The 19,395-nt window shown below is 26.9% G+C and overlaps 1 protein-coding gene across 1 annotated transcript; it reads left to right on the top strand.

Annotated features, from left to right (window-relative positions):
* Positions 1-10,583: 10,583 nt before the first annotated feature.
* LOC117170906 (venom allergen 3-like) lies at positions 10,584-18,900 on the top strand. Its single transcript, XM_033357953.1, has 5 exons — positions 10,584-10,706; positions 16,375-16,536; positions 16,639-16,720; positions 18,208-18,343; positions 18,735-18,900. Exons 1-5 carry the CDS (start codon positions 10,584-10,586, stop codon positions 18,898-18,900), a joined length of 669 nt encoding a protein of 222 aa, XP_033213844.1.
* The last annotated feature ends 495 nt before the right edge of the window (positions 18,901-19,395 follow it).

Raw genomic sequence — 19,395 nt, 5'->3', positions numbered from 1 at the left:
AGGGCGCATACTTTGAATAAAATATTTGTTATCATTCTCTTGAAATAAATATGTTTTTTTCTTGAAAAAATACCGGTTTCATATGTATACACCTGGTACAAAAATGCTTCAAATAAAAGTTAAAGATCTTTGATATAAATGCACCATTTATGCGATACAAAGTTTTTCGTAAAACGTTTAATTTTATTTAAAAGTTTACAATTTTGATAAAAAGTATAGAATTGCTCAAAATGGGACTTGTGACAGGTCTATTGACATTGAAACATTGAAAATGGAAGTTTATGTGCCCTAAATTACGGAAAATTGAAAAGGTGTTTTATCAAGATTATTTATGTACTCAGTCACAGATGTGCCTTCCCACATAATCCCATTTTTCCCGAAAAGTTATAGACTTAGACAATAAGTTCACACCATATAAAATACATATTTTTTCAAGGGCTACAACTTTTATTTGAGACTTTATCTTCTCAAACCGTTATTTATCGGAATATATTTCAAAAAATAAAAACAACGCCGCTTTTTGGTGTTTTGACCTTGAAAATAAAATTTGCGAATAATTCTATCATCATTTACGTAATCGGCCAATCAAAGTACGCGAATATATCAGGCTTTGAAGTTATTTTATAAAAATATACTTTATGAAACATTATCCTATTTTTCTCTAAAAATAATGGATTTGGGCGATCAGTTAAAATTTGGTTAGTTCAACAAAATATTTGATTAACCTAATCAAAGTTTGTTCTTCAATCAACCGAATTTTCTATCGACAGAAAGATTTGAATAAAACAATCAAACTATATGGTTCAGCTTGATTAAAAGACCCTTTAGAAACGAGCCCATTTCCTAGCATTGTTTTTATATAAATATAAGTTGTTTAAAATTAAAATATGCTTTTTTTATATATTACTAAAGTTATGAGTGCAGAAAAATTTTTTTTTAATAGATATGAGGCCTTTTTGAAATGTGCTCTTCATTTAATTAACAGAATGTGTTCCAGAGAAACAAGGATGATATATTACTTTCTAAGATTGAAAAACATGCAGGTGTTCAATTGTAATAAGGTATTTTACACAAATTTGGTTTAAGTTGTAAAAAATAACATTGAAAATAAATCAATTAAATTTATGGAAAAAACGACACAATTTGCAATTAAATGTTTAATAACAAAATTGTTTTTTGTTGTTGTTGTAAATGATAATCACTTTTTTGTCATTTTGAAAACAAAATAATGAAGATACGTATGTTTCAATATCATTGCTATAATTGTAATTATATAAGCTTATGTAAATGATAGATTAAATAAAATGAAATTAATTTAATATACATTTGATATAAAAGTGTTGAACTTATTGCGGAAAAGATCACATTTTGAAAAAATCGAGTGTGAAGCACGTGCTACGTAATGAGAATGCGTTCGTTAAAGCCCAATGAGCTTTAACAAAAGAGAATTCACAATCGCCAAACTACAGTTGACGATTTTTTTACGTTTAATTTTAAAATGCCTCCACACAAATGTAGAGGAAATGCAATGACCTAGCGCGTAACGCTAGATTAATATCGAACGCGAAGCGCAAGAACCTACAGCCGCAAGCCCTGGGCGCGCTCAAACTTGTGAGCTAATCGCAGTTGATTTATTGCTTCCGTTCTAAATATTTTTCGAAGGTGCCAATTCCCTATTGTTTAAGCAATATTCTCCCATGGTCAAAAACCTATTAGTTCTTTTGAGTCAAAGGCTAATTAATAATTTAAGAGAAAGTATATTCCTTTTCTTATTTTGAAAACACAGTTTACCGGTAATTGCAAAAAAATCTGATAGACAAAATTTGAAGATAGATGATATTAAAATTATTTCGTATTATTTTATTAATAATTTATAAACAAAGACTTCCGAAATTTTGAAACAGTACTTAATTTTAAATTGATGTAAGTACTTTACTGAAATAATTTCACAAAAATTTTATTATTCAAAGGAAAAGTGAAAAATGTTTGGCATAGTGGTCAACCTTTTGGCAATCACAATTAAATATTTGAGGTACACAAAAAAACTGGGGGTTCAGTAAAGTTACGGCTCAAGTAAAAATTGGCATCCTTTAGAACTTAAGCTCTAAAGGATCTCTTTTTGAAGGTTTCATTTTAATTCTCTATTATCCCATAGATGACCATTGGTGGGTGCCGATGTTTTCAACTGCTCATGCGCCAAAAAAGCGCGGGCTAATTCGAAATTAATAAATGAAATGAATAATTATACAAACAAATATTTAAAAACGTGTTCCATTCTTTTTTTAAAGAAATTGTGATTTTATTTTTAATTGAATTGTAATTATATTATTCTAAATTGTACCACGCAACATTACCTTTAAAAACCGTCACATTCCATGTTTACTATCTTCCTTTCAAGAATGACTAATAACTATAATCTTAGTTTCTTTATTAAACTTTTTCCAGTTAAATATTATTGAATCCGAATTTTAAAAGAAAATATGAAAAATCTTAATAATCATTAATAAAAAAAATCTTGATATTAAAATGATTTTTGATATCCCTTAAAATCTTTTGAATCTTTACACAATTTTTTGGAATCTTTAAAAATACCATGACACGTTTGAAATCCTTTAAAATACCTTCAAATTGTTACAGTCTATTAAAAAATCTTGGGATTTTATAATACCCTCAAATATTTCAAATATTTAAAATCTTTAAATATGTAAAATCTTTAAAATCTTTGTAAATCCTTATATTTATTAAAATCTATTAAAAATCGTTGGGTCTTAAAACACCCTTAAACATTTTGAATTCTTTAAAATTCTTCAAATTCCTTTAATTTGAAATTGATTGAAAATTCCTTGAGTTTTAAAATGCCGTCAAAAATTTCAAATTCTTTGAAATCTTTTGATACCGCTTAAAATCTTTGAAATCTTTACAAAATTTTTTTGAATATTTATAAATACAATGAGATCTTTGAAATTCTTTAAAATACATGAATATTATTGATATGGATTGAAAATTTCTGGAGTTTTAAAAATACTGTCAAATATTTCAAACTCTTTTAAATCGTTTGATATACATTAAAATCTTTAAAATCTCTATAAAATCTCTTGAAATCTTTCAAAATGCCATGAAGTATTTGAAATTCTTTAAAATACATTTAAATTGTTAAAATCTATTATAATACCCTTAAATATTTCAAATCTTTTTAAACCTTTAAAAATTAAAAATCTTTGAAATCCTTGAAATTCCATCATTTTATTGAAGCCTTTTGAAAAATCTTTGGAGTCTTAAAATACATTTAACTATTTTACATTCTTGGAAATTCTTCGAAATGCCTTTAATTAGTGATAAATTAAAAAATAGTGAAGTTTTAAAATACCTTTAAATATTTCAAATTCTTTAAAATCTTTTACCATCCCTTGAAACTTTTAAATTCTCTTTAAAAGTCCTCGGAATCTTTAAAAATGGCACATCTTTAAAATCCTTTAAGATTCTTTAATTTATTGACATTTTTTTTTGAATTTCTGGAGTCTCAAAATAACCTTAACTATTTTAAATTTATTGAAATCCTTCAAAATGTCTTTAATTTGTAATCGAATGAACAATAGTGGAGTTTTAAAATACCCTGAAATATTTTAGATTTTTTCAAATCTTTGGATTTTCCTTTAAAATCTTTTAAATCTTTTTGAATCATTAAAAATACCATGAGATATTTAAAATCCTTTAAAATACCCTCAAATTGTTCGAATCGATGGAAAAATATTAAAATTGTACTATAACCTTAAATTTTTCAAATCTTTTGAGATCCCTTGAAATCTCTCTAAAATTATTCGGAATTATCACGAATACTATAAGATCCTTTGAAAATTTTTTAATTTAATGAAATTAATTTAAAAATCTTGTAGTTTTATAACACCCTTGAATATTTAAACTCTTTTAAAATATTTTTATATCCTTTTAAATCTTTTTAAAATTCTTCCAAATCATTACAAATGCTATAAACTTCCTTAAAATTTCTTGAATTTATTGAAATCCTTTGCTAAACCTTAGAGTTTTAAAATTCCCCTTGAATATTTCAAATTCTTTTAATTCTTTTGATATCCTTTAAAATACAATGAAATTATGAAAATCGATTACAAAATCTTGAAGTAGTAAAATACGCTCAAATATTTCAAAATTCTTTCAAATATTTATATATATCTTAAAATATTTATAATTTAAAAAAAAAATTTTTGGAATATTTAAAAATGCTATGACATTTTTGAAATCCTTTAAAATACCTTCAAATTGTTGAAATTGATTGAAAATTGTTGAAATGTTAAAATTCCTTCAAATATTTCAAATCTTTGAAATTTTTTATTATTCCTTAAAATCTGTATAATCTCTTTAAAATATCTTAAAATCTTTAAAAATACCATGATATTTTTGGAATCTGTTAAAATGCATTCAAATCGTTGAAATCGATTGAAAAATTTTGTAATTTGGAAATGTGTTCAATTATTTCAAAGCTTTTAAAATCTTTTAATGTGCTTTGAAATCTTCAAAATTTCTTGAAAACTTAAAAAATAACATGAAATTTTCGAAATCATTTAAAATACCTTAAAATTATTATTATCGATGGCAAAAGTTTGAAATTTAAAATACATTCAAATATTTCAAATCTTTTGGAACGTTTCAATATACTACAAAATCCTTAATAATTCGATTGGAAAATCTTAGAGTTTAAAAATACCCTCAAATATTTCAAATCCTTTAAAATCTTTTAAAATAGCTAGAAATCTTTTGAATATTTTTTAAATCTCTGGGAACCTTTAAAAGTACCAGAACATCTTTGAAATCCATTAATATACCTTCAAATTGGTAAAGTGTATTAAAATACCCTCAAATATTTCAAATATTTTGAAATATTTAATATTTAAAAATCTTTGAAATCCTTTAAAATCCTTTCATTTATTGAAATCCGTTCAAGAATCTCTGGAGTTTTAAGATACTTTCAACTATTTTTAATTCTTTGAAATCCTTAAAAATGCCTTTAATTAGTAATCGATTAAAAATCTAGTTGGGTTTTGAAATATTCTCATATATTTCAAATCCTTTCAAATATTTTGATATCCCTTGGAATCTTTTTAAAATCTCTTGGAATCTTTAAAAATAACATGCCATCTTTGAAATCCTTTAAAATACCTTGAAATTATTTAAATCTATTAAAACACCCTCAAATATTTCAAATCTTTTGAAATATTAAAAATTTAAAAATCTTTCAAATCCTTCAAAATTCTTTAATTTATTGAAATATATTGACGAATCTTTGGATTCTGAAAGTACCCTTAACTATTTTAAATTCTTTGAAATCCTTCAAAATGCCTTTCGTTTGTAATCCATTGAAGAAGGTGGAGTTTTCAGATACCTTTAAATATTTTTTATTGTTTCAATTCTTTTGATATCCCCTGAAATCTATAAAATTCTTTAGAATCATCACAAATACTTTACAGTCCTTTCAAATTCCTTTAATTTATTAAAATATATTGAAAAATCTTAGGGTTTTAGAATACCCTCAAATATTTCAAATTCTTTCAAATGTTTTGATATCCCTTACAATCTTTAAATCGCTTTAAAATCTATTGGAATCTTTAAAAATACTATTATATCTTTGAAATCCTTTGAAAATCTTCAAATTTTTAAAATCGATTTAAAAAACTTGAAATTTTAAAATACCCTCAAATATTTAAAATTTTTTGATTACCCTTGAAATATTTTAAATCTTTTTAAAATCTGTTGGAATCTTTAAAATTACCATGAAATGTTTGAACTCCCTTAAAATACCTTCAAATTGTCAAAATCTATTAATATGCCCTCAAATATTTCAAATCTTTCGAAATATTGAAAAATTAAAAAATTTTGAAATCCTTGAAAATTCTTCAATTGATTGAAATCTGGTGAAGAATTTTTAGAGTCTTAAAATACCCTTGACTATTTCAAATTCCTTGAAATCCTTAAAAATGCCTTTAGTTTGTAATTGATTGAAGAAAGTGGAATTTTGAAATACCTTTAAACATTTCAAATTCTTTCAAATACTTAAATATCCCTTAAAATCTTTCAAATATCTTTAAAACTCTTTAGGATCTTAAAAAAGCCACATCTTTGAAATCCTTTGAAATCCTTTAATTTGTTAAAATCGAATAGAGAATCTTTGAAGTCTTAAAATAGCCTTAACTATTTTAAATTATTTAAAACCCTTTAAAGTGCATTTCATTTGTAATCGATTAAAAAATAGTGGAAATTTCAAATACCCTCAAAAATTTTAAATGTTGACAATCTTCTGATATCCCTTAAAATCACTTAAAAATTTTTTGGAATCATGAAAGATACTTTAAAATCCTTAAAAATTCCTTTAATTCATTCAAATCGATTAAAATATATTGATGTTTTAAAATACTCTTAAATATTTCGAATTATTAAAAATATTTCTTTATCCTAAGATATCTTTGAGATCCTTTAAAATAGATTTAAATTATTTACATGAACTAAAAAATCCTTGAGTTTTAAAATACGCTTAATTATTTCAAATCCTTTGAAATCTTTTGATATACCTTAAAATCTCTTCAAAATTCTTCGAAATCATCATGAATAACATCAAATCATTTAAAATCACTTTAATTTATTGAAATCGATTAAAAAATCTTGAAATCTAAAAATAGCCTCAATTATTTAAAATCCATTGATATCCCTTGACATCTTTAAATTTTCTTTAAATTCTCTTTAAAACTGGTCGGAATCTTTAAAAATGCCACAACATCTTTAAAACCATTAAAACTCTTTGAATATATTTAAATCTATTGAAGAATTTTAGGTGTCTTAAAATACCCTTAACTATTTTAATTTTTTTGAAATTTTTTAAAACGCCTTTAGTTTATAATCGATTGAAAAAAGTGGAGTTTTAAAATACCGTCAACTATTTCAAATTCTTTCAAATCTTTTGATATCCCTTGAAAGCTTTAAATTCTATTTGAAGCTCTTTAGGTTCTTTAAAAATGTCACAACACCTTTGAAAAACTTTTGAAATCCATTAATTGATTAAAATCTGTTAAAATATCTTTGGAGTTTTAAAATACACTTTACAATTTTAAATTCTTTCAAATCTTTTGATATCCCTCAAAATCATTTGAATCATTAAAAAATTTATTTAACTTAAAAAATGCCATGCTATCTTTAAAATCCTTTAAAATACCTTCAGATTGTTAAAATCTTTTAAAATACCCTCAAATGTTTCAAATCTTTTGAAATCTTTAAAAATTAAAAATCTTTAAAATCCTTTAAAATCCTTTAATTTTTTGAAATCTAGTCTAGAATCTTTAGAGTCTTAAAATATCCTTAACTATTTTAATTCTTTGCAATCCTTCAAAATCCCTTTAATTGGTAATCAATTGAAAGACAGTGGAGTTTTAAAATACACTCAAACATTTTAGATTCTTTAAAATCTTTTTATATACCTTAAAATCACTTTAATCATTAAGGCCATGTGATGAGTGGGTCACAGGACCAGATTCCTACCTTACCGCAACTTTGTTTATTTCCCAACTTATATTCACACGAAATGCCACATCGAGTTTAAAATTTAGGATACTAAACAAGAAGTAGTAAGAATGGTGGGTCTGGTCCTAAAATTGTATAATTATAAAAAAAAATTTTGTTGTAAATAATTTTTTTGCTTTTGTTATAATTATTAAAGTTTAGGACCAGACCCATATTTGTTAGTGATTATTATATATTATCCCAAATTTTCAACTCGATGTGGCGCTTAGTACGTAAATAAGTTGGCAAATAAGAAAGGCGGCGGTAAGGTAGGAATCTGGTCACGTGACCCACTCGTCACATAGCCTTAAAAGTTTTTTGAAATCTTCAAAAATGGTATGATATCTTTAAAATCCTTTAAAATAGCTTTAAATTGTTAAAATCTTTTAAAATACCCTCAAGTATTTGAAATCTTTTGAAATCTTCAGAAATTAAAATTTTTCTCAATCCTTTAAAATCCTCTAATTTGTTGAAATCTAGTCTAGAATCTTTGGAGTCTTCAAATATCCTTAACTATTTTGAATTCATTGAAATCCTTCAAAATGCTTTTGATTAGTTATAGATTGAGAAATCTTAGAGTTTTAAAATGCCCTCAAACATTTTAAATGATTTAAAATGTTTTTAATACACATCTGAATATTTAAAATCCTTTTGAAATTCCTTGGAGCCTTTAGAAATACAATCCATTCCTCTAAATTCTTCAAAATATCTTTACATTATTGAAATCGGTTGAAAACCCTTAAAATTTTAAAGCACTCTTAAATGTTTCAAACTCTTCAAAAGATTTTGATTTCGCTTGCAATCGATTAGTTTTTCCATTAAGTTTTTCCCTAGTTCAATATTATATATCCCGAAATATAAAATCAAAATTATTTATCATTAAATTTTAAAATCTTCGAAGTGAGTCAAGGCAGAAGTGACAAAAAGGTTCCATTTGAACAGGTTAAATTCATACATTGGGTGCCTTTTCAGCAAGGGAAGTTCAGTTTTGTTGCAGCTCATTTGAAACCAAAAATTGGTTCTTATAAAAATCCTCTTTTTTCTGCGAATATGTAATCAAATGAGGAGTTCTGGACAAGAAGGCGACAGGTGCTCGAGAACGAGTAAAAGTATTGTCCAGGCTGTGACGTCAGGTCTCAAAAGTGAAATTCGAAATTTGAAAAAACCAAAAATATAGTTAGATAGCTCTTGAAAAACGAACCTGAGTCTTCATTTACAGTTTTTCTCTCGGGCTTCAAATTTTCCAGTAAATAAATAAAAAATGACTTTTTTATATTGAAAAAACCATGTTTTTTCACATTCAACTCGCCGTAAGTAATTCGTTTATCAACTAATTAACAAATTTCTTTTTGAGTTCTATTCATAACACTCTAGCGGATGCTAGAGTGTCCAAAAAGGGTCAAAAGTTAATTTCCAATGTTTTTTTTTAATCTGAATGAAAAACCACGTTTTTAGACTTTCCCATTAGAAAAGCGACCGAGGAAGTTTGAGCTACGACAAACTTCAAGCGAACGAATTTTCCGCCAATGTATTGGTTTAAAATTTTTAGAAAATCTCAATTCGATTTGACTTTTAGTTCCATAATCACAGCGAGTTTATTACGAGCTCGCGACGCGACAGCGCAGAATTTTTCAGGGGACGCCGACGGAACGCTGACTAGTGCGAGTGAGTGGACAAAGCAAAGAATGGGCGAAGACGATGTTTCAGGCTTCAGGCGGCGTCCCCTGAAAAATCCTGTGGTGTCGCGTCGCGAGTTCGTAATAAACTCGCTGTAATTATGGATCTAAAAATCAAATCGAATTGAGACTTTCTAAAAAGTTGGCCAATACGTTGGCGGAAAATTTGTTCCCTTGAAGTTTGTCGTAGCTCAATCTTCCTCGCTCACTTTTTAATGTGAAAGTCTAAAAACGTAGTTTTTCATTCGAATTAAAAAAAACGTTAGAAATTAACTTTTGACCCTTCTCGGACGCTGCAGCCTCCGATAGAGTGTCACGAATAAAACTCAAATAGAAATTTGTTAATTAGTTGATAAACGAATTACTTACGGCGAGTTGAATGTGAAAAAGCATGGTTTTTTCAATTTTAAAAAGTCAGTTTTTATTTATTTACTGGAAAATTTTCAGCCCGAGATAAAAACTGTAAATGAAGATTCAGGTTCATTTTTCAAGAGCTATCTAACTATATTTTTGTTTTTTTTTCAAATTTCGAATTTCACTTTTGATACCTGACGTCACAGCCTGGACAATACGTTTACTCGTTCTCCAGCGCCTGTCGCCTTATTGTCCAGAACTCCTCAATTGAACACCTACATGTCCTTCAATTTTAAGAAATAATATATTATCCTTTTTTTCTGTACCATATTTTCTTCAGTAAATGAAGAGCAAATTTCCAAAAAATGCCTTACATATGATCTAGACATGCAAAATATTTCGATCAGGCGCAATAAATTATTATTTGTTTTCTATTCAATTAATTATACGCAGCAGCTTTAGAAGATTAGTAAAAAAGAGGAATTGCAAGATGATTTATTTAAAATAATAAAATATGTAATTATGCATCCCAAATTAAAATTTATCACCTGCATAATTGTCAATCTTAGAAAACAACAAATCGCACTTGTGTTTATCGATTTAAATTGATTTTCAAAAACAGTTCTGTCAACACATTCGGAAGTAGGGTATCACCTGCCGGAATCTCATTTCATTACAAACACATGAAGGTGTTTGAAACTCAGTTAGAAAAACTGAAGGTCAAAATTAATATATTTGCATCTTTATGTGAAAAGTCTGTCCTTATTATCAATGTTTTAATTATTTGACTTTATGGTAAAAATGTTTTATTTACTTAACTTTATGTTAAAAATGTTTTATTTACTTAACTTTATGTATGTAAATGTAAATCAAGCGGTCATGGAGAAATTTATACGGTTATGAATCGTATAAAAAGGCAAGCGAATTCATCAGCTTCATCCTCAAAGTTTTCTCTGATTGTTTTGATAAAATTGAGAGTAGTATCCATACATCATGGTTCGAGTTTATATCACTTTTGTTGTTTTGATTCTGGCGGTATTAAAATTCTCCGATGCCACTGATTACTGCAATATTGGAACTTGCGCTCCAGGAGTTCATACTATGTGTCTTTTCCAGGCAAGTATTCTTTTTTTCTTCTTTACACTGAAAAAAAATTGTTGTTGAATCAAGTAAATGTTAGTTGACTCAAGTCAATCGCAGGTACGAATTGGGACGATAGAATATGAGTTTGTTTCAAATAAATAAATACTTGCTACCGTATGCTTGGAACTGAACACTATTTCTCAATGAAAAAAAATTATTTTCGAAATTATTGTTATATAATCTTCATTTTTTAAATTATTCAAACACGTAATTCTCGCACACTGTTGCTTACAAATATAATCGCACGCTTAATCTCTTTCAAAAATTGCACTCCACCAGGATTCGAACCCTACCCTAACTACCTAAACTAGTGTCCTAACCGCGTGCTCTACCGACTTCGCTATCGAAGCACTTGGATCTCGGTAACAAAATCTCGGGTAAGAAGTTTAAGGCAGTGTCGTACGAAGTCGTATGGTGAGCCTCAACCATCTTCAAACTAAACGTTGTGGAACTCAATGTTTCTTTTAAGAAAACATCTTTCTGATGATACTTGAAAATTTTCGAGAGACTTTAATATACCATTTTTTTTATAAAAATTTTAGAATTGAATTGCACTTATTTCAAAAAAGGCTCTATACATTTGTTTTCTTAATATATTTAAAAATTTTATAAAATATCTAAAAGTAATAAACAATAAACAAAAATTCTCCATAAAATGCGCGGTTTTCAATTTATTCAACTCTTTTATTGTATATAATACTCTCTTACTCAATTTGTAATGAAAAATAAAATTTCTTAAACAATAATATAAAATATGTAAAAAAGCGAAATAAGTTTCACTTATTTAACAAGGATCTTAACAGTTGTTGTTTCTAAATATTTAAAATGCTTAAAAACAACTAAAGGTAATGAAAGATAAAGGAAAGTTGCATGTAAAAAAATTCTTTAATAACATCGATGACAAAAAATAATGTTCTGCTATACGAAAATTTACATAAACCACAAACTTTTTAATTTATCGAATGCTCTGATCATAAATTGTTTACTAAGATTTGAATATGGAATTGCTTTCCTGAAATCATAATTCAAAGTATGCAAAAAATAATTGAACTTCACTTATTTCACAAAGGGCTCAATACTTTTTTCTTTAAAAATGTAATCCACTTAAAAACGATCTCAAGCTTATAAAAAATTAATAACTTCTGAGTTGAAAAACGCTTTAATTACCTCAGTGACAAATAAATATTGTCTGATTTTTAAAAACCTCTGTAAAAATGCACAGTTTTCGATTTATTTAATTCTTTTATAGTACTTTTTAATTCAGTTTTTAATTTAAAATAACAATTCCAAACAAAAATAATTTAAAATATGTAAAAAATAATTGATTGCTAGTTTAAATATTACCCATTTAAAAAAGTGCTCAATATTTTATTTTTATTTCAAGTATAAAATCATTCGAAATCCGAAACTTGCAGGTTAAAAGTGATAGGGTCTCACGGTGGTCGTACGGAAAATATTTATTTGCTTCCTCCTTGCATTCTCAATTCTTTTATTTGAAAAATTCTAATTGTCAATTTTTTAATTATTTTTTCATAAAATGAAATGCATTCTTAATAAACTTTTTAAAAATGTTATTGAATTCTTTTTCCTTAAATATTTCGCTTTATAAATGGATAACATTTTTTTTAATTATTAAGAAAATGTAATAATTGTACTATTAAGCATTTTTTAAAACTTATAACTTTCTTTTATGCTGTCATATATTTATTTTTTATTATTTACAAAAATGTTTCGGGGTTAAAAAATTCTAAATGATTTAATTTCCATGAGAATATAATATTCTTAACTCAATATTTTATTAAACTTCACGCAAATAAGTATAATGAAACAAATTAACTCAATAGTTTTTTGCTTAGAGTAAATACATTCTTGATTCAAATAGTTGTCTTGATTCTATTATTTTCTTGATTCAAGAAAATCGGTCCCTTATAAAAAGAAAATACTTGTTTCGTTCAAGTAAAATCAGCCAAGTAAATCAGCCTACTTGATTCAATGGAAATTTTTTTACAGTGTAGTTATTTAACGATTCCGTACTTAGAATGGCCGTTTTAGTCGAAGAAAAAAATCCCGGTTTTTTCCATGTTCGCAAAAATGTTTCACGGTCAGTATTATTTGCAAAATTAAACCCTAAATCTAAAAATTGATCCATTCGAAGTAATAAAAACTAAACTGCAAATGAAAGCATGCAAAGTAAAATTCTTGTATTTTAACAATTGTTTCATTCAAAAATGTTGTATTCAAATTCTCAATAATTTACAGATATAAAATGGAAGCTACAAATAATTTTCAACTGAACAATTTTAATTTATTTAAACTGCCAAATTGAAAATATAAAACTTTTATAAATTGTAGAGTCTAAAGATTTAGATTCAGTGCAGGAATATAAGTCCACGTTATTAATTTCAGTGTTCTAAATTGAAGAATCAATAAATGAATTTAAAAAAGTAAAAAATTATACTATTTTGAGCAATTTTAAAATCTAGTTTTAGCTCAGAATTGCGGTCCTTAATTGAAAATTCGCTGTTTAAATCCGGAATTTTAATTCTTTTCAAAAAATCCCTTGTTCTACTCCAGAATTTTAGATATTTGCGAAAAATCCAAATTTTTATTTAGAAATGTCATTCTCTTTGATAAATTCCAATTCAAGCTGAGAATCATTGGTTAAAAATTAAAAATTCCTTGTTCGAATCCAGAATTCTAATTCTTAAAGAAAATTCTTTATTTCTAATCAGAAATTAAATTCTTTTGAGAATTTCCTAGTTCAAATCAAGAATTTTAATTCTTTTCGAAAATTCTCCATTTGAACTAATTATAAAAAAATTTTCTTGTAAAATTCCGTGTTTCAATTTATAATTTATTTATTTTTCAAAAATACCTAGTTTTAACACAAAATCATAATTTAAATTGAAAAAATCAATTTTCAATTGAGAATTGCTATTCTCATTTATAAATTCAAATTCCAGCTCCGAATTATCGGTTAAACATGAAAAAATCCCTGTTCAAAACCAGAATTTTAAGTCTTAAAAAAAATTCTTTGTTTGCTATCAAAATTAAAATTCTTTTGAAAATATCCCAGTTCAAATTAATAATTTTAATTATCTTAGAAAATTCTCCATTTCAACTAATTGTAAAAATTATTTTGTTTCTTGTAAAATTCCCTGTTTGACTTCATAGTTTAATTTTTTTCTAAAATACCCAGTTTCAACACAGAATAATGATTTTGTTTTAAAAATTCAATTTTCCCTTGAAAATTGCTATTTTTCATGATTCTTAAAAGATAAATGCCCAACAAAAAGTATCATAGTTTAAATTTTAATAAAAAATATGAATTTTTTTTAAAGGATTTTAAAACTAAAAAGACGAATTTCCAACAAATAAAGATTTTTTACTCCAGAAATAAATAAAGTTTATCATAATTGGTTAACTTTCAAGCCAAAAGACGAATTTTCTCTACAAAAATTGAATTTTTAAATGAAAAATTGATTTTTTCGCAAAACCTTCATTTTACATGAAACCGATGCATTTTTACCCACCATAAGTGAAATTTCAGACCCAGAAAATTATATGTTTACCAAAAAAGAAGAATCTTTGACTCAAAAAGATCAATGTTAAAAATACGCTTTTATTCAACAATTAATATTTCAATTAAAAGTATGAATTTTTAGCTAAAAATATAAATATTTAATAAAGAAAAATTCTTAACAAACTGATTCAAACAAACCTTTCAAACAAAGTAGTTGAACACTTAAGCAAAGAAGGTTAAATGTTAACCAAAAAGTGGCATTTTCAAAAAAAAACTATATTTCTGCGAAAAAGAGGATTTTTTAAATTAAAAATATAAATTTTGTAAAAACGAGTTAAGTTTTCTGTTTAAAAAGATTTCAATTGAATTTTTACTATAAAAATATGAATTTTTAAATTACAAATAAGTTTCTACGGAAAATCGAATTTTTAATCCCAAAAGACGAATTTTGAATAAAAAAGGATGAGTTTTCAACAAATTGTTGAATTCTCTTTCAGAGAGTTGTAATTTTGTCCAAAACAGATGAAATTTTCCCTAAAACAGATGAATTTTTAATTTAAATAAAATTGTTTAAATAGTTAAATCTTATTCCAAAAAGATTCTTATTCATTTTTCAAATTCAAAATATGAATTTTTTAAGAAAAGAGAATACTCTAAGAAAGAGATTAAATTTTTAATCCAAAAGAGGAATTTTTTCAACCAAAAAGGATGATTTGTAAAAAAAATGAGATGAATGATTTACTTAATAGTTGGACTTTTATCCATGAGAGATGAGATTCGTACTTAGACGGAGGAAGTTTTTATAAAAAACGACAAATTTTCTTTTTCAAGTTGAATTTTCAAAAAAATTATTGCATTTTCATCCATGAAAGATGACATTTCTTTTTAAATAGATGAATTTTTAATTGACAAAAACAATTTTTCATAGTGGAATTTTCTTCCAGCAAGGGTTTCAGTTCTCTTTAACCCCAAAATATTAAATTTAAATAAAAAGTAAATTTTCTTAAAAATAGTTTTAATTCCAATTAGGCAGAAGATTTTTCAACCAAAAAGTAAGAATTTTCAACAAAATTGTGGAATTTTTAACCAAAGAGTTGCATTTTTATCTAAGAAAAATGTAATTTCTGCTAAATCAGGTGAATTTTAAAATAAAAAAAAAGAACTTTCGAAAAAGAGTTGAATTTTTAAATGAGGAGTTGCATTTTATTTAAGAAAGACAAAAATTCTTCTTAAACAGATGAATTGTGAAAAGAAAACCTTAAGAAAATAGTTAAATTTTCATTATTAACAATAAGTTAAATTTCTATAAAATAATCGAATTTTTAACCAAAAAGTATGACTTTTTAAGAATTTTGTTTAATTTTCACTCAAACAGTTGCATTTTTGTCCAAGAAAAATGGAAATACTACTAAAATAGGTGAACTTTTTATATCAAAGAGACATATTTTCAAAAAATTCTTCCAAAAATATTGAAACTGATTTTCAAATACAAATATACAAATTGTAAAAAAAACTCAATTTTCTAGAAAAGTTGAATTTTCAACAAAATAGTTATATTTTCATCCAAGAAAAATGCAATATATTTAATAAAAAACATAAAATCTTAAATCAAAAAGACAAAATTTCCAGAAAAAATATTTTTCACTCATTTTTTAGTTGACTTGTCAGCAACAAAACATAAATTTTAAACAAAAAGTGAATGTTCTACGAAAAGATCTGAATCTTAAACCCTAAAATACGAATTGTTAACAAAAGAGTTAAATTTGCAACCAAAAAAGATGTTTTTTAAGAAAATTGTTAAATTTTTAACCAAATAATAAAATCTATAATGAAAAAGATAATCTTCAGGTAAAAGTCTTTGCGAATTTGCAAAAATTACGTACATGGGTGAAGGACCCTCTCCCCCTTCCGTAACAAATTCTAACAAAATGTCTCGGCTACCCCCCGCCCCCATTTCGCTCCTACAAAATTTAAGGATGGTCCCTTAACTATATTTGTTAAAAGTGTAAATTTGCAGTACTGCAAACCTTAATTATTTTTTATCTTTAATTAGATATAGATTTAGTTGACCTAAAATTAAGTTCTGTCATGTGATAAAAATTTTCTTCAAAAATACAGAATCCTGCACCTCAATGCCAAGCATACTGTGTAGGTTTGACTGATCAAGAAAAGCAGCTTATTTTGAGCAAGCACAATGAATTAAGAAGAAAAGTAGCTGCTGGAATGGAAACTGATGGAAGTCCAGGTCCACAACCAGCTGCAAAATGCATGCCAGATCTTGTAAGTCTGGTTTCAAACAAACAACAATAAACTATTTTTCAATAACAATATTTTATAGTAGAAAACTTAGTTAAATTATTTCGCTTTTGTTTTTGTTTGTAGGTATGGGACGATGAACTTGCAACTATAGCCCAAAGATCAGCCAATACCTGCAAATTCCAACATGATCAATGTCGAGATGTTGGTATGTATCCGTTTACAGAAAAGAAATACCTATAGACTAAAAACAAATAATTGAAAATAAAATAGGATATTGTTCTTAATTCAAATCGATGTTGTTAATCCAGTGATGTTGCTTATCCGGTATTGATGTTTTTTGTCTAAGATAATGATAAATTGTAGTAGTGTTCCCGTGTGGAAATAACTCCATTTAGCCCTATTACAAATCGGGCACTAATCGGGGGCTAGTCGGGTTAATAATTTTGACAAAGTACCCAGTCGGGAAATAATCGGGGACTAGTTGGGCTTTTTGTTTTTTAAAATTTCAGTCGGGGCCGGGTCGGTGGTTGGTCAAGGGCTAGTCAGGCCCTTTTTTTCACTAATTTCCGTGCGGGTAATCTTCAGGCTCTGGTCGGGAGCTAGTGAGGCTCTGGTCGGATTATTCTTATGTTTGAGTTTTCGGCGAGGTTTTATCAAATGAGGTAATATCTAAAAAAGCGTAATTATTTGTTTATTCTAAAACACTAAGAATATATTTAACAATAATTTTACACCGTTTTTTGGAGAAAAGATTTATTGATGTTAAATTAATCTCAAATATACTTAATAAAGAATGATAAAGTTAATAATTTTGTAAGAAAATCGACTTTTTATAAAAACAACGATCAAAATCTTCAAAAAGACGTAATCTAATTTTTTTGTAGTATTTTTTAGAAAATTGCGAATTTCTAGGAACATTTATAAATAACTTTGCATGGAATGCTTATTTTTAAATTGATCTGAAAGGTTTGCCATATGTAAATAAATTCTAATCCTTCATGTAGTTAAAATTGGAAAGAGAAAAATTTTTTGATTAATCAGTGAAGAGCAGTATACTAGTAGTAAACTATTAAGCACGGTACAGTTCAGATTTCGTTACCACCTTCATCTGAGTGTTGTCGTTCTGGACTAGTAGTTTTAAAGAAAATCCGCAAGGGCGCGACTTGCCGCCTCTCGCGCAACAGAAATGAGGCGTCGAGTGTTTAAGACAGCAGGCCATACGCAACGAAGCATAATTACCTGGAGTAGAGACTACCGTGACCAACATGGCGGTTCCATCAGAGCGAATCTCTTCCATTGCTGCGTTCCAGCGGAATTTTTTTTTTTTAATTAATATTCCACAAATTTCGGGAAATTTTAGTTACATAAATTCATGCATTTTTTAACGTAGGATATGTTCCCCATTAAATCTTGAGTAAATTTGAGCACTTATAATATTTAAAAAAAAGTTTATGGAGATTTCCGTAAATAATAAGTATTTTGAAAAACTTTTAGGGAATGTCCCATAAATTTTGGGGAGTTTGGTTAATATTTTACGCGGATGTATTATTATATGACCCCTACTAGTACCCGATCAGGCCCCGACTAGGATAAGTCGGGTCACCTGACTAGTTCAGTTGACTAGATCAGTCCAGACTAGTTCCCCCTTTGAATTTTAATACGGGTTACATCAGATTTACTTTTTTGTTTTAGAGAGATTCCGAGTAGGTCAAAACATCGCCTACAGTGGATCTACTGAACCAAATTATTCTCCTGACATAACGACACTTGTACAGATGTGGTATGACGAAGTCAAGTTATTCAGCGGACAATGTGTCACAAATTATAGGTAACTGATTATATAGATATAAGGAAAATGGTCCAACTGTTCGAGTTTTAACGGAACCAACAAAATTCATAACGCACCTGCTCTTGAAGTTCGCAGTTCAAACCCATACCGAGATGAATCTATCTTGTTTTATATTTCCATTAATATCTCAGTAAAATTCTATTTTTCCTCTTCACCAAAACTAAGAACAACCAAACTAAGATTAAAATCAATTTATTTTCTTATGGATACTTTTCCGGTGTTAACGTTTCCCATGTGCTACCAAAATTCTTTATTGTAAAATAGGCTAGTATTTGAAAAAATCCGGAGGTGAAGAATGTTGATGAAGTGTACCTTAAGACTCTTGATAATTACTAATTATATGATCACTTATTTTTTTATTTAATTGCAGCTTCAATCCAGCAGTTGGTCACTACACACAGTTGGTTTGGGCCCAGTCCACTTACTTAGGTTGCGGAGCAGTCAAGTACAATGAAGAAGGATTCAACAAAGTTTATTTAGTTTGCAATTATGGACCAGCTGGAAATGTCATTGGCCAAGCAATTTACGAAATTTAATAATTTTATTCATATCGTTAATTGGCTTTAAAGACAACTGTTTTTAATGACTGTTTGCAAATATTGTTTCTTATGAAAGAATAAATGTTGTGCTACCAAATATAAATACTGGATAATAAACTTGTTGTTCTTTTTCCTCACTTCTGAATTGATTTTTAAATTGACAAACGAAAAATTGACGAAAATATACAATTTTCCCATGATACTTTCATCCATGGGGTTATTATGTGATATTTTTAATAACATAACATTAACGAAAATTAGTTTTCTTGCTGAAACTCACCACAAAAAATTAGAAAAAGTGTCCACAATATAATTAAATTTAAAAAAAAATCGGTTAAGATTCTAATTGAGCGTGTGGATTTCATAACAAAGTGCGGCTAGACGATCCTCAGAATTTTGACATTCTCATCAGAGATGGTATTAGATTTGTGTAAAATTTGACCCCTCCAGTTTTTCTCAAATGTCCACGTTTTGAGACCCCCTGAATCCGAA

This window comes from Belonocnema kinseyi, chromosome 4 (assembly GCF_010883055.1).
Source record: "Belonocnema kinseyi isolate 2016_QV_RU_SX_M_011 chromosome 4, B_treatae_v1, whole genome shotgun sequence".
NCBI classification, from domain to species: Eukaryota; Metazoa; Arthropoda; class Insecta; order Hymenoptera; family Cynipidae; genus Belonocnema; species Belonocnema kinseyi.
Note: the sequence above shows the minus strand (reverse complement) of the source record. Positions and strands in the feature narration are given on the sequence as shown.

Excerpts from the sequence above, each read along its gene's own strand:
- LOC117170906 (XM_033357953.1), top strand. The coding sequence starts at position 10,584 with ATGGTTCGAGTTTATATCACTTTTGTTGTTTTGATTCTGGCGGTATTA. Across the intron at positions 10,707-16,374 it reads ATACTATGTGTCTTTTCCAG|AATCCTGCACCTCAATGCCA; the intron begins GCAAGTATTCTT and ends TCAAAAATACAG. Across the intron at positions 16,721-18,207 it reads TGATCAATGTCGAGATGTTG|AGAGATTCCGAGTAGGTCAA; the intron begins GTATGTATCCGT and ends TTTTTGTTTTAG.